The sequence below is a fragment of the Podarcis pityusensis genome (genome assembly GCF_964106645.2).
Source record: "Podarcis pityusensis genome assembly, chromosome: 2".
Lineage (NCBI taxonomy): Eukaryota > Metazoa > Chordata > Lepidosauria > Squamata > Lacertidae > Podarcis > Podarcis pityusensis.
The window spans coordinates 91,069,423-91,084,128 of NC_138029.1; the positions used below are offsets into that span (position 1 = coordinate 91,069,423).

The 14,706-nt window shown below is 42.8% G+C and overlaps 1 protein-coding gene across 4 annotated transcripts in view; it reads left to right on the top strand.

Annotated features, from left to right (window-relative positions):
* The first annotated feature begins 2,164 nt into the window (after positions 1-2,164).
* Positions 2,165-14,706, top strand: part of LOC308471616 (protein SSUH2 homolog) — a 31,115-nt gene continuing 18,573 nt past the window's right edge. Inside the window, exons 1-7 of one of the 4 annotated variants that reach the window (XM_080995848.1) lie at positions 2,252-2,344; positions 4,430-4,488; positions 6,750-7,069; positions 9,579-9,680; positions 10,580-10,661; positions 11,563-11,692; positions 14,452-14,512. In XM_080995848.1, the coding sequence (XP_080851974.1) occupies positions 9,632-9,680; positions 10,580-10,661; positions 11,563-11,692; positions 14,452-14,512 (322 nt within the window). In that variant the 5' untranslated portion in view covers positions 2,252-2,344; positions 4,430-4,488; positions 6,750-7,069; positions 9,579-9,631. The other 3 variants (XM_080995847.1, XM_080995846.1, XM_080995849.1) reach the window with 3 other exon arrangements.

Consider the following 14,706-nt stretch of genomic DNA (forward strand, 5'->3'; position numbering starts at 1 on the left):
TGAGTTGGGCTCCCATTCAATGAGGTCCTTGTTCTTGTACAGCTTTTGTCTTACTGCTTTTCAGTTCTACAGTGCCACCCTGTGGTCAAAATATAAAAATGTTTCTCTTTAACAGCAATGGTAACTTTCCCACTGTTCTAAAAGAACCCAAAGCTGTCCTTTTGAATTCTAGGGTGAAAGGGGGTTGGTTCTTTGTGTTTCTGACAGTTTGGTTGAACTGGGCAAAAGCTGTTGGCAATGGGGGCTTCCATATCACGAACTACACACAAAAATCCCCCCCCCCACTGTCGTATATAAACACATCTGTGTAAGCATAAATATGTACATAGGCAGATGGTTATAGGGCACTGAGCAGCCCATGGCTCCTGGCAGATAGACCCAGTGACTTCCTATCTGAAACACAAAAGATCTGTTTCCATTGCAAGCAAGGAGTGCACCCTGGGGAAGGGGTCAAGACGCTGCACGGCTTTTGCAAGTGGTCTTGGATCTCCCACTCTTCCCCATTGTTAAATTGTGAGAACTTCAGTACATAACACCCACCCTCACATTTTATTTTATTTTTTGCCTACATGGCAGCTGGGCACACTGCAAATCACAGTGCCATGAGAACCTAGCTACAGTGTCTGCCTTCTTCATTTGTAGAGGACCCAATCCACAGACAGTGGATGGGGGCTAGGAAAGCCATCGTTCAGAGAAATCCCTGATAGTGAGAGCCAAAATTTTGTTCCTCCCACCTAAGTCGGCCTAAATCTGCATCCAAACACATAAATCAGCAGACACAATTTTTAGGCAGTTGTGTGTCATGGGCTTGTAACTCAAGTCTTTTATGTGCCCAGAGATATCCCTGTTGGCAAGTCTGGCAAACTAAACTCTTTGTTGTTGATTTTTCCTGCTATGTCTCAATTAGAGAAAAGGATTGTTGATTTTGAATAGTTAATTTGTGACACTGCAGCTTTATGAAACGCTTTTAGTTGGTCAACCATAAAGCTTCCCTTGGATTCTGAACCATTAGCTTTTGAACCATTAAACTCTTTGCTTTGATGGTACCACCTAGGTCACAGCATCACTCTGCCTGGGTCAGCTGACTCCCAGGGTCCTCCCCTGTCTTCTAGGCCCAGTAAAGCTCCACCTAACTTGTTGCTCGAAGACAGGAGTGCCTGGCGTGCTCTGGTCCATGGGGTCACGAAGAGTCGGACACGACTAAACGACTAAACAACAACAACTTGTTGCTCAGTCTGACCAACTTGTTCCTGGTGTGGAGACACTGCCCAAATCCCTGCTTGCTTCTGTGAACCTTGACCCCTGTCTGTGCCAAGCATTTACTTCTGGCCCTCTGATATTTGTTCACTATAGGTTCTGGCTCATGTGGACTGCCAGCCCGTTACCGCCAGCCTCAAAACCTGGCTAACTAGGGCCTGACAACAGGTCTTGTGTGACAACAGCTCTTGCGTCTCCGAGGTTTTGAACAGCCACAAAATTAATCTGTGTGCACTGGAATGCACACAGGAGTGTGGACACCACCTGTCCGTGCATTTTGCTTTCAGTGGGGTGGATCCAGAGGGGCTTCTTTCCACAGGTTTAACTACTCACCTGAATCTGGACCCTCTGATCCTATTTTGCTGCTCTGGAATTCAACACCTGTGTGTTTGGGACCACAACACTTGCTTCTGGACTGGCAGCCATCTCCCATGGCTGGAGGAAGCTCCTCAGGATCCAACTCAAAGGATGTACTTTCAGAAGTACATGTGAAATGACAACCCAACCCATATTCTAGCACAGCTTTGAATAAAATACTTCATGAAGCATGACTGATGCTTGCCTGACATTTAACATTTAAAACAACTAGGATTTTAAGAAATAAATATGCATCGCAAAACTAAAAGAGCCCCCTTTGCTCTCAAGATTCAGTATGTGTGTCCTTCCTAAAAGTATTTGGTCAGTAATGATGTCACTGGATTTCTATGTGTACAATTGGTTTTTTTCAGAGCCAGCAACAACATGGAATTAACTGCAAGGCCAGTTAACTTGCTCCTGAATCTTCCAAGGTTTTCTATGCCAGCGAAAAAGAGGAACTGCCATTACACAATCAACATCCTGCTTAAAGAAAGTACAATCCAGTCTCCCTCCCGCCGCTTCTTTTTCAGCGTTCTGTAGCAATTGAGCAGCGAGCTGCAATTTGACAGGGGTTGTGCACATGTGTCCTTGTAAACTTCCGACAAACAGACCAACTTCTGCAGAAAGAGAGGCCTTCTGGGAAGCAGGAACTTTCTCTCTCTCTCCCCGCTACCCAGCAAAACAACAACAGCTGCCTTTCAGTAGCGATGGAGAAAGACCTGCTTATGGGGTGAGTTGTTATTTAACAAAAACAATTTTGTTCTACTAAATAAAGCCATATGTGATACATTTTTTAAAAAAATAAATGTTGAAGACAAATCCGACAGTAACGGCAACAGATGAGGAGGTAAAGAGGACTCATCATTTCCAGTACATTAGTTGGCACTGATAAAATACAATTCACAGTGTATTTCTTAATAGAGTTGCAAGTGGAACCCTATGCCAGATTTTTCTTTTTCTTTTTTACCCATATGCTGGAAATGCTTTTGCTTCCCGGTATAACAGTCTGTTCTGTTCTATTTTCTGTCGATTTGTTTTGTTTTTTCATCATCTGTTACATAGGACAGAGCAAATCCGTGGGAACTGAAACAAAATGCTACAGTCTGGAGTCCTCCTGTTCCAGAATCCAAACACTCCAGACACCCATTTCCTTTTTTAATGTCCCTTCTTACCCCCTTCCCCAAGTCAGCGTTCTGTGGCCACTGAGCATGCTCAGTCCTTCCTGGACTGGGAGGGTGTTTCCTCGCTGAAGAAATTTTTGTACGTTCAGCCAGCTGATACCTCTCCCTCATATGTGTAGATGGTGTGATTTTGGCTACATAAGAACCACATTTGGGGGATTAGTGATCACTGGTGGTATATATGATAGTATTCAAGCTAAGAATACGGCTTTCGATTTCTCTTTTTATTAAGGGAAATTTTTTAGATAACTCAAATATTCAGATAAGCAGCAGGTGAATTGGGCAATATGCTCCCATACTTAGACGGCAGGTGGGGGAATGTTGTGGCTGAATGACCCTCCATAGAAAAAAACCAGACCACCTGCATGTAGAGAACTCGATGTCAGACAGAAGGGTTTTAGCCTAGCCTTCTCTCTTAGGCCTCAACGGCACTATATATTGAAAACAGTATCATAGTACTTTAAGCAGCCATGACTCCTCTCAAAGAATCCTGGGAACTGTAGTTTACTACAGGTTGTTGGGAGTTGTTAGGAGACCCCCCCCCCCATTCCCTTCACTGTGCTACGATTTCCTGAGTTCCCTGAAAAGTGGGGTCAGCTGTTAAACTGTTCTGTGAATTGTAGTTCTGCCTGGTAGCCCTAACCCCTAGCCTCTGCCCTTGATTGTAACATCTGCGTGGGAAACGGTCTGTGTATTCATATACAGTGGTACCTCAGGTTAAGAACTTAATTCGTTCTGGAGGTTCGTTCTTAACCTGAAACTGTTCTTAACCTGAGGTACCACTTTAGCTAATGGGGCCTCCCGCTGCCGCTGCGCTGCAGCCACACGATTTCTGTTCTCATCCTGAAGCAAAGTTCTTAACCCGTGGTACTATTTCTGGGTTAGCGGAGTCTGTAACCTGAAGCGTCTGTAACCCGGGGTACCACTGTACAGTCAAACCTCAGTTGTTGAACACAATCCATTCCAGAAGCCCGTTAGGCTTCCAAATTATTTGACAGCCAAGGCATGGCTTCCAATTGGCTGCAAGAGCTTCTTGCACTCAAGTGGCAGCTGCGTTGGATGTTCAGTTTCCAAAAAATGTTCGGAAACTGGAACACTTACTTCTGGGTTTTCGGCGTCCGGGAGCCGAAACGTACGATAACAGAGGCGTCCGGGAACCAAGGTTTGACTGTTACCTGAAAGCATATTGGCTCCTGCAGGATCCAGATTACACCTTCAGAGACTCCCCTTTAGGGTGCAGGTGCACAGACTTCTGGGTAGAAGTTGTGAGAAGGTTGGGCTGGGTGTGGGGACAGGGCTACAGATGAAACTCTGTCTCCCCCCAGCCCTCCCCAGCTCTCTACCCAGGTTGACCATCTGCACAGGCTCAGGAAGTCAGTAATGATTTGTGGTACAATAAGCAATTGTGTTTCTTCACTATGGAAAAATCCATGCCTCCTTATCTGTACATTCAAGGCGTACAGCGCCGTCAGTCACAGGACAGGAATATCCCAAAGGTGCCCTGTCAGTCTGGCATGCTTAACTGCCCTACCTTATAGCCTTGGGGAACAGCTGACTGTCACGTTGAGTCAGAAAGATCCAACTCTTTCAAAAGAAGTTAAGCGACGTTCTTTTGTTTGCCTTCTTTCAAACAGAGACGGAAATTGTGCAAGTTATGGAAGTGACGGTGTCCTCTCCCCAAAGATTGCACAAGGTAAGGCAAACCTAGAGTTAGCCAGCCCTAGGCTGAGATAAGATCTGAAAACAGTTTCCAAGCAAAATCTACAAGATGGGCAGGGTATTTACAGTCTCCGGGTTTCTTGTTGTGCAAAACAGATGAGAGAAGAGGCTGGTGGCAGTGCAGCCGACATACACGTATACATTGTATAGGAAAATCACTGAACTTTGTTTGACTTGGGGCACAAGTGGCCGTGAATGGCTGCTGGTGCTTGTTTAATTTCCCCAGGATTTCAGACAGGGGAAATTCCTTTCCTTCACTGGAGATGCCTGGGGCAGAAGAACCTTCATGCAAAATCTACCACAGAGCTATAGCCCAAATATATATATAATAATAATTTTTAAAATACTATTCTTAATTTCATTTATATCTCAGTAGCTATGTTTTATATTTTTAACATGATTGTTCTATACTGTTAAAGGTAAAGGTAAAGGGACCGCTGACAATTAAGTCCAGTCGCAGAGGACTATGGGGTTGCGGCACTCATCTTGCTTTACTGGCCAAGGGAGCTGGTGTTTGTCGGCAGGCAGTTTTTCCGGGTCATGTGGCTAGCATGACTAAGCCGCTTCTAGCGAACCAGAGCAGCACACAGAAACGCCGTTTACCTTCCCACCGGAGCGGTACCTATTTATCTACTTGCACTTTGACATGCTTTCGAACTGCTAGGTTGGCAGGAGCAGGGACCGAGCAACGGGAGCTCACCCCGTTGCGGGGATTCGAACCGCTGACCTTCTGATCGGCAAGTCCTAGGCTCTGTGGTTTAATCCACAGCGCCACCCGCGTCCCTTCTATAATGTCAGTTGGCACTTTTCAGAACAACTTCCTCCTTCCAGCATTCCACCCACCCCCAATTTCTATGCCTCTCTCCTAGACAAAATATCAGTGATAGAAATGGCATCCCAACAAACAGAAAAGCTCCAATATTGCTTAATTAGATTTGGCTTTTTTTTTTTTTTACTGTTGCTGCCAAATATTATTTTCTAAGAATACAAAAACATTGAATCCATATACTACTCCATGGTAGTATAGCGCTGAGCATGTTAGTGCAACTTGGTTTGTTTGTTGGACTAACTACAGCTAGAATATGCTACACTTTTATGAGTTTGGATATAATGCCTGCATATAGACCATACATTTAAAATACATGACCTCAAGGATCCTAGAAAATGTAGTTTGCCCCCCATGGAGCTAAAACTCTTAGCACTCTTAACAAACTACAGTTCCCAATATTTGGGGGTGTGTGCGTGTGATTTAAATCTGCTTTAAATGTATAGTGTGTGTGCTGCCAATGAGAAACAGCAGTACACAACCTCTGGTTGTGTACGGGATCCATTCCAGAGGACTGTTCGCAACATGAAAAGAGCGCAACCCGCAGCAGCGCGTCTGCGCACGTGTGGGTTGCGATTCACTACTTCTGCACATGATGTCATTTTGTGCTTCTGTGCATGCGCGAGCGGCAAAACCCAGAAGTAACCCTTTCCAGTACTTCCAGGTCGCCGCAGGACGTAACCTGAAAGAACGTAATATGAATCAAATGTAACATGAGGTATGACTGTATATTCAAAACGGAAAGTAGACATTTTCAATCTTGCTCCCTAATGCACAGTGAGGAGGGAGGTCCACTACCACACATTCTTGTAGCAGAAAACCATAGTTTCTAGTCATATGTTAATTGGGACAGACTTTTCCTGTGAAAATCTGACAATTTAAGCACATTGCCTCTGAGAGTTGAAATACATTCATACCTTCAAAATGAGATTCTCACCATTTTGTCTGTCTGCTCTCAGAACAAAATATTTGGATGCCTGTGCTATTGCAGAAATGCCCCCTGTTTGCTGTGGATGATGAACAGAAAGCTCCACCTATATTTTCTCAAGCACTTCCTCTAATGCTCTAACCACGTGTGTTGTGAAATGCCACATACTTAATCGGTTCTCCTTCAGAAAGTTCCACTGACACATTCCTCCTCAAGCGTTGCACCTTACAAAGCTGTTAAAAGGAGTTGCTGCTCAAATATTTACTCATCCTCTGACGCTGTGAAAGATACTTTGGCCATAGCAGCAATCGGCCTACTCACACTCTCTGGGCTAATGCCTTAGGCTTCTTTGGAAACAAGAGTTTTATTCGAGGAATCTTCCATGCGCAGAACAGAGCGTTTGAGAGGCAGCTGGAACAGAAAAGGCATGCCTGGTATGTGAGACAGAGGAGCTTAAATCCAAACATCTTCTTTTCTTTAGGAATTGTTTAGAGCAAAATTCAGCAGTGGTATCTCGCATGCTGGAGCTAGACTTCAGAGTTGTTCTGGAGTGCCGCTGGTAAACGGTTCCACACAAATAGGGTGGGAGACTCAGAGCTGATTAAGACTGGACCTTCCATTTGAAATCAAAGTAAGGAAACGAAAACAAAACCGAGAGAGCTGGGGATATTCACTCAACACCGCTTCTAGCAACAGCAGCTTGTGCAAAACAAAAAAAGGGATGTACTAACTGGTGTGAACTAGACAGGCACTGAAATAAAGGAAAGAAGCATCAACTCCATAACACATCCAGAAGCTTATGTAAGTAAGAATAACATTCTCTAGCATGTTTCCTTTTCTTCTGTATGTTTTGAGCTTCACAAATAAGTCCCCCCCCCCCCTACAGAGGCCTTGAAAAAGTAAGTCAAACCTGGCGTTTCTGTACATAAACTGTGTGTGAGAGAGAGGGGAGGGAGAGATTTTATTTACTAACAACACAATCCTTTACTGTATGTCTACTCAGGAATAAGTTTCATTCAGTTCAGTGGGGCTTGATGCCAAATAAGTGTGTATACGATTGCAGCCAAACAAATTAGGGTTCGGCATAAGCTGTCTGACTAAAATGGCATCATGCTCATTTCAAGGAGATGACTTTGATTCAGGGAGCTGACAGTATGTTCCATTTGATTAAAATAGAAAATCTTCACATCACACCAATATCTGTATATTATTTTCCAAAAATGAGTGGTGTTCGGACTTATGCATCAATTGAAACAACTGCCTCTGACTTCATTTTAACCTCTCCCATTCTGCTCCAGTATGTTCTATGGACTATCTACCGGTAATCCATATCTATCTTCTGATCAATCTCTTGATTGTTCAGCACAGGAATTTAATAACTGTATTCACAGTCAGGATCAATCCAGTATACTGTTACCCAGGGCTTTTTCAGGGGGAACTCACAGGCACTCAGTTCTGGCACCTCTCAGGTGGGTGCCATTGGCATTCTAAGAGAACGAGGGAGGTGTTCATGGTGAATTCCAGCATCTTTTTCTAGAAAAATACCACTGTTGTTACCTGTGGTTGGTGTTCAGAGGGATTGCAGGCTTTTCCAAGACTGCATGATTTAAGAAAGTGTATGGTGTTGAACAAAGTTTAGTAATTTACTTGGCAGGCTCTATTTTTTTATTGTTCCATTTCAATAGCACTGTCCATTTAAAATAATTCTAACAGAGGTTTTTCCCCTGAACCTTTTCATCCTCACAAGTTAGCCGATTATTCTTCTCCATTTTACAAACTGAGAATTTTCAGATAAAAAGGGATTTTCTTGTAGCTGGTAGATTTGACAGTCCGTTTCCAAGATCCAAGTCCAACACATCACCTGTTGGAAAACACTGGACTTAACAATGCCAGCGGTAATCATCTTTTCACTGTGTCTAGCACATACACTTAAGAAGGGAGACGAGTTCTTGAAATGTTGGGCCCTACAGATGATATTTTACAGGTGCATTCAGGATGATTTGTGCTCATGATGCTATTGGGGTGGTCACACACACTCCTGCATTCTAGCTGTTTTTTGCCTTCAAAATTTTCAGGGCAGTCTCATGGTATGAACAGCAATCCACGCATGGTCAGTAGCTTCCAGCAAAGATCCCAAAACTTTTAACACCAGAAATATTTCATGGCAGCATGCCAAACTGAAGTTGCTTCTTCATGATGCAACCATTCCCACATACATCCTGTTGATTTTGTGTGTGTGTGTGTGTGTGGAACTGAACACAGCTTAAGCGCGGCCATCAGAGCCTGAGCATTAAAAATGCAAGAGCAATAGTGTGGTGTTGGCATGGCGCCATAGTGCAAATAGCCCACTCTCTTTTGCTACTTGGCTTGCATCAGGAGCATAAAGAAGAAGCTTTGTGGCTGGCTGAGCCTGTTAGGGTTTTGTTTTGCAGTAAGGGGAGGTGTGTGTGTGTGTGTGTGTGTGTGTATCAGTGGGTGTACAGAAGCAACTGAGGAGTGGGGAACAGGTAGCTCTTTCCCTCCATCTCTCCCTCCTCCGTACCCTCCAGCATCTTTGTCCAGCTGCTGGGGGCTGAGAGGGAGGCATCAAAAACTGGATTTCCTGCTGCAGGCAAAGGAGAAGAGCAGCACATCTGCAGGCAAAGGAGAAGAGCAGCACATCTGCCACCGATGGAGGACTGTGCAAAAGAGCAGGGTGGCAAGGCATCACAGCACACCTAACCTCTATTGTTGAAAATAAGAGGAAGGATGGCAATAACAATTTGAAAGGAACCAAAGGAAGCTAGTGCACACTCCACGATGTGGAAGTACTGAAGAACAATTATTTAATGGGAGGAGCAGCAGATGTCCAGTACCAAACCATCACAAACCCAGACTTTAGAACTCCTTCCCTAGAGAAGCTAGACTGGCTCCCTCCTTGCTGAAGATGCCTTTGTGCTAATGGGCTTTTGGGAACGGACTGCTTTTAATGAACGGGCTGGTGCTGTGCTGTTTTTACTGTAATCATTTGTTATACACACACACACACACACACACACACACACAACCAATACAAATGATTACAGTACACACACACACACACACACACACACACACATATATATATATATATGTTTGTTTTAATGATGGGTTTTTCCTATGTTTTTAGCAGTTCTTGTTTTTATCTCTAAGGTGCCTCGAGTCCCGTCAGAGAAAAAGCCAGGGTATAAATAAATAAGTTAATAATAATAATAACAACTTGCAAAAAGAAACCCATCTGGAGGAACCTTCTGTGAATTACCCTGTTCTGTATCATCTTTCTGTGTTTTAGGTGCATCTTGTAATTCATCTTTCTGGGAAGGAGCCTCTGCCCCTCCTTGTGAGATGATGGACAACAGCCCTGAGGATGAAAAGGAAACTGTTGCAGATGCTGGTGAGTTGACATTTACATGAGTCCAAGCTATTAGAGGTTTCCTTCAAAAAATGGAAGTCTTGTCCAAATGGAGAGAACAAAAAGGAACACAAACTTTGGCAAAAGAAAAGAAAAGTGCAAGCAGACAGTAAGAGATACTGAAAAAGAATTTGAGGACTATATTGCTAAAAAATATTAAGGCTGACAAAAAAGCAATTATTTAAATATATTAGCAAGAGACCATCTAGGGAGATGGTTAGACCCTTGGATGACAAGGGAATCAAAGGAATGTCAAAGGAGAATAAGGAGATTGCGGAGAAGCTGAATTAAGTATTTGCACCTGTCTTCACAATGGAAGATATGGGGCAAATCCCAGTGCCTGTACTAACTTTTGCAGGAGAGGAGTCTGAGAAACTGAGGCTGATAATGGTGATGAGAGAGGAAGTTCTAGGCCTAATAAACAAAATGAGAACTGACAAATCACCAGGTCTGCACTCACAACCAATATATTTAGGAGCAAAACAACCAAAAGCTAGTTTTAAAAAGATTGTTTACAATTGCTGACAGAAGACAAAGGGGATGATGACATGACTGTCTGCTCCAGTGTTCTGTGGTCCATCTTGAATCATTATCTCCTTAACACCACCCTACTCCTGAAGTTGCTTTATTGGAAGCCACCATGGAAAAAGCAATCCCTCCAACTGTGCCTTGGAAAGCAATGGCGCATGCCGGGCTGGGGAGCGGGCACTGATCTTACTGGACAGGGAAATTATCATGAAAAAAAATACTGTCTTTCAAGTAGTTTGGCCCAAGCTGCTTCAAACTTTTAAGGTAATAACCAGCACCTCGAGCTGCACCTAGGAAACAAATTAATTGGAAAGGACAGACATTACAAATATATCTTTTTTATTCCATTGCAGAGAACCGGTCCATTTCTGATATACCTGCTCACATGTCCTGTGAAGAATATGAGGGACTCCCTCCATATCTAAGAGAGGGAAAGTAAGACATTTCTTTAATCATTGTTTCTGGGTGTTGTTACGAGTGATTGTTAAAACTATTGGGTGGAATCTTGACTGGAAAAGTCCTGGAGAGCTTCAGCCAACCAGTGTAGACCAGGGATAATCAATGTGGCGCTTCTAGATTTTGTTGGACTACAACTCTGACCATTAACCCATACTGATTGGTGCTGATGGGAGTTGCAGTTTAACAACACCTGAAAGGCACCTCTGGTGTAAAGGTAAAGGTAAAGGACCCCTGGACGGTTAAGTCCAGTCAAAGGCAACTATGGGGTTGCAGCGCTTATCTCGCTTTCAGGCTGAGGGAGCCAGTGTTTGTCCACAGACAGCCTTCTGGGTTATGTGGCCAGCATGACTAAACTGCTTCTGGCACAACAGGACACTGTGATGTTTACCTTCCCGCCACAGCGATACCTATTTATCTACTTGCACTAGCATGCTTTTGAACTGCTAAGTTGGCAGGAACTGGGACAGAGCAACAGGAGCTCACCCCGTCACAGGGATTCAAACCGCCAACCTTCTGATCGGCAAGCCCAAGAGGGACAATACTGAGCTAGATAGACCAATGCCCTCACAGCAATCACTATTGAAAAGGGTTGACTATGTGTTACCACCTTCATGTTGCTATTATTTTTACCTGCCCTTCACCCTAAGGTCCGAAGGTGGGTTCACAACATTAAAACACAATATTATAAACAGTTTAAAACATCTTACAATCGCAGAAATAATGTGGGCCTCAAAATACACATCCTAAGTGTCCAAAGCAGCCCTTGAAGTTGTTCCAATTTTGTTAACGTTCAGGCATTTTTAAGGCTATAAATTCCAAGTATAAAGTTATCTAGCAAGTACTACAAACTGAAACATGTCTTGATTTCCTTTCCCAGTGTCCTCTTTGCTTCTGAGCAAGATGTTAAAGAAGCCTTCCTACAGTACGCAGCCAGTAAGCGTTGCTATAGCACAGCCCCTGCAAAGCAAATGAAAGTCCAGAATCTCACTCCTCTCAACATATACAGAGTATGTACCATAGTAGTATAAAGCGAAGTGACCGTTCCTGAAAATCAGGCTTTGTGAGCTTCAAGCCAGAGGTTTAGCTCAGCTGCTCTCAGGCTTTTCCCTAGGAGCCACTCAGGTCAAGATAATTGAACGTTCAGGTTCCCCAACATCACACCACTTTGCATTTCCCTGTGTTTTCGGTATGCCCCATGACTGTTAGGTATAGGAAATGTTCTTGGAAAAAAGCAGGTATCTTTTCAGTTGGGAACCAATAGTTAATTCTTAAAGAGGGATTTGCTGGCATGAGAAGTCTATGCAATGGCTGTGTTCTAGCTACCTGTTGGAGGCAGTTTGTCTCTGAATGCCAGTTCCTGGAAACAAATGGGGAGAAGACAGCTGTTGCACTCAGGTCCTGTTTTGGGGCTTCCCATAGGTATCTGGCTGACCATGATGAGAACAAGATGCTGGACTAGGTGGGGCATTAGCTTAATCTGGCAGGTCTCTTCTTATGTTCTTATGCATTCTTAAAAACCTTTACTCCTCATTGTGAAAATGCCAGAGTACGCATATAAGAGTCAGTGGTGGTGCGAGAGTTATTTCCAAAAGATGTGGTTATTACTTAAAAATAAAAAAATAGAGCCACACTTTTGACTTAGTTGTTATGTTGAAATTATAACTAATTCTGAGAACGAAAATGTAAGTAGTATCTAAATTAATAATAATAATAATAATAATAATAATTTATTTGTACCCCGCTCGTCTGTTTTGGTTTCCCCAGCCACTCTGGGTGACTTCCAACAAAGATTAAAAAGTGGCAACTCAGGAGAGCCAAGGCACGTGTCTTGAAATCCCTTCTCCTTAATTTTGTGGGTACAAGCTACAGTTGCACAGTATGTTAATGGTTTGCTTTCTGGTGTAGGGACCCAAGTAGTGGCATGTCAGCTTGCGGTGGGACTTGGCATGGATGAATTCAGTTTTTATTTCTGTCCGTCTCTCATTTTTCCAAACATAAATTCAGTTTGCCACATTCCCATATTAGTTTGCAATTTATTTATTCATTTAAAAAAGAATTTCCTCATGGAAATTCTCCAGCATTTTGCCTAATTATACCTATTTCTGTAAGCCATTTTGCATAAAACAATGCTTTTTTAATGTATGTTATTCCACCTATATATACATTTTAAAATGCACACTTTCTTGTTGCGAATGCATTTTTGGTACACATTTTTGTGTTGGAGAACTGCATTGCAAAATTTGGAGAATTTCAAAGAATAGTTCCATTTTTGTTTCTGGGAGTGCAGGTTAGGTAGGTTGTGTTAAAATGAGAACGGAAGAAGATCACATTTCTTTCCATCTCTAGGGAGGGACTGGAGAGGGACAACAGCTTAGCAGCAAAAGGTCCCAGTAAAAAAAAAGATCAAGTAGCAGGTAGAATTCAATATTTGCAAATCCCTATAGAAAATGATCTGATCGCACCTTTCGTGTGGAATGGAATTTCCCTTATCTATTCTTCAAATGTTGTAGCACAGTTCATGCCATATGCATGGATACAGAATTAACTCCCACTGACTTCTGCAAGACTTACTCGCAAGTCACCATGTATAAGATTGCAGCCTAAATGTATCAAAATATATTATTTAAATGCATAGGGTTTTTTTGAGGAGATAAATATTTTTAAATGTAGTCTGCATTTAAATATATCTATGTATACTGAGGAAAAATGCATATTTTGGGGGGAAATTCTTTTTAAATTCCCCCCTCCAAAAATAATAATAATGCAGAAGTGGAATAGAAGAGGATTATGAATAAAAATATGCAAAAGCAATAGGGACCAGAAATAGATAGCTTAATCCATTCCTAGCTGCTAGTAGACAGCTTGGGTTAGGACTAGGTGGACAGTACATAGGCCTCTTTCATTCTGTGCATGCTTAGAGGCATTATTTCACAAAGTCTGGGGCTTAGGCTCAGTGCTGAAAATGGATTCTGGCTGTGAGCACTTGTGCAATTTAAGTACAGGCCAAGCACCATCTATAGACCTTTCCCCCTTTTGCCAAAATATAAAATTGTCACGAGTTTGACTGTGTGAACTGCTGTGTGTGCAGGCTTTCAACCAGATAACTGAATGGGTGGTGAGAGAATTTAACAAAAGAACATTAATGTTCATGCATGGTTGGAAATCTCTCCATGCTGCCTTGAGAAGGTGACACCCTTCAGTTCATGAAAAGAAACGCTTGTTGCTGTTTGAATCCAAAGAGAAGAGTTGGGCGTTTGAAGCTGAAGTGTGCTGGACTGGAGAAAGCCCAGGACCTTGATGGTCTCCATACAGTTGTTTTCTGGGAATCTGATTAAGCATTTTTATAGGACCCTTTCTGCTTCTATAAACACTTTCTTTTCTTTTTCAAATTACTTCTCATACAAAATGGTTGTGGTTAAAGGATGAGCTGTGGGTCGACAAGGCAAAGCTCAATAATTTACACCACTGCTCTTAATTCCAGATGTGTGAGGGGTGGTTGTAGTTATTTAACGGTGAAGGAAAGTATTTGTACAAACTCAGAAGTTGGTCTAATCCCTTCACGTACTCTAGGGTTGAATCTTTAAATATATGAAGAACAGTGCTGCACCCTGTTGAGTTCTGGCTAAGATCAATTGAGAAGCCAGCTCTCCACGCGACACTTCTCATTTGCAGGTTTCGTTTCTTAAAAAGAACCATTTCAAGTCCACTTCCACATACCCTTACGTTATAATTTTGATAGGTTTTTTTTTTCTCCTCCTGTCCTCAGTATCGTCTGGAGACTTTCACTGAAATGAGAGACACCCACATGGCCAGTGAGCTTTATGATGGTGAGTCACACATGAAAAAGAAGATAGCCAGGCCAGGCTTTCTACTCTCCAAGCGATTGCCACCTCATATCTTTCCAGCTACCAAACAGGGCCAGATTGAGTTTTCTTCTCTCAGAGAGATTGGCACCTCATACTTTTCCAGCTTCCAAATTAAGCTTCCTTCTCTGATAGTTTGTTACTGTGTACCTTTCCAG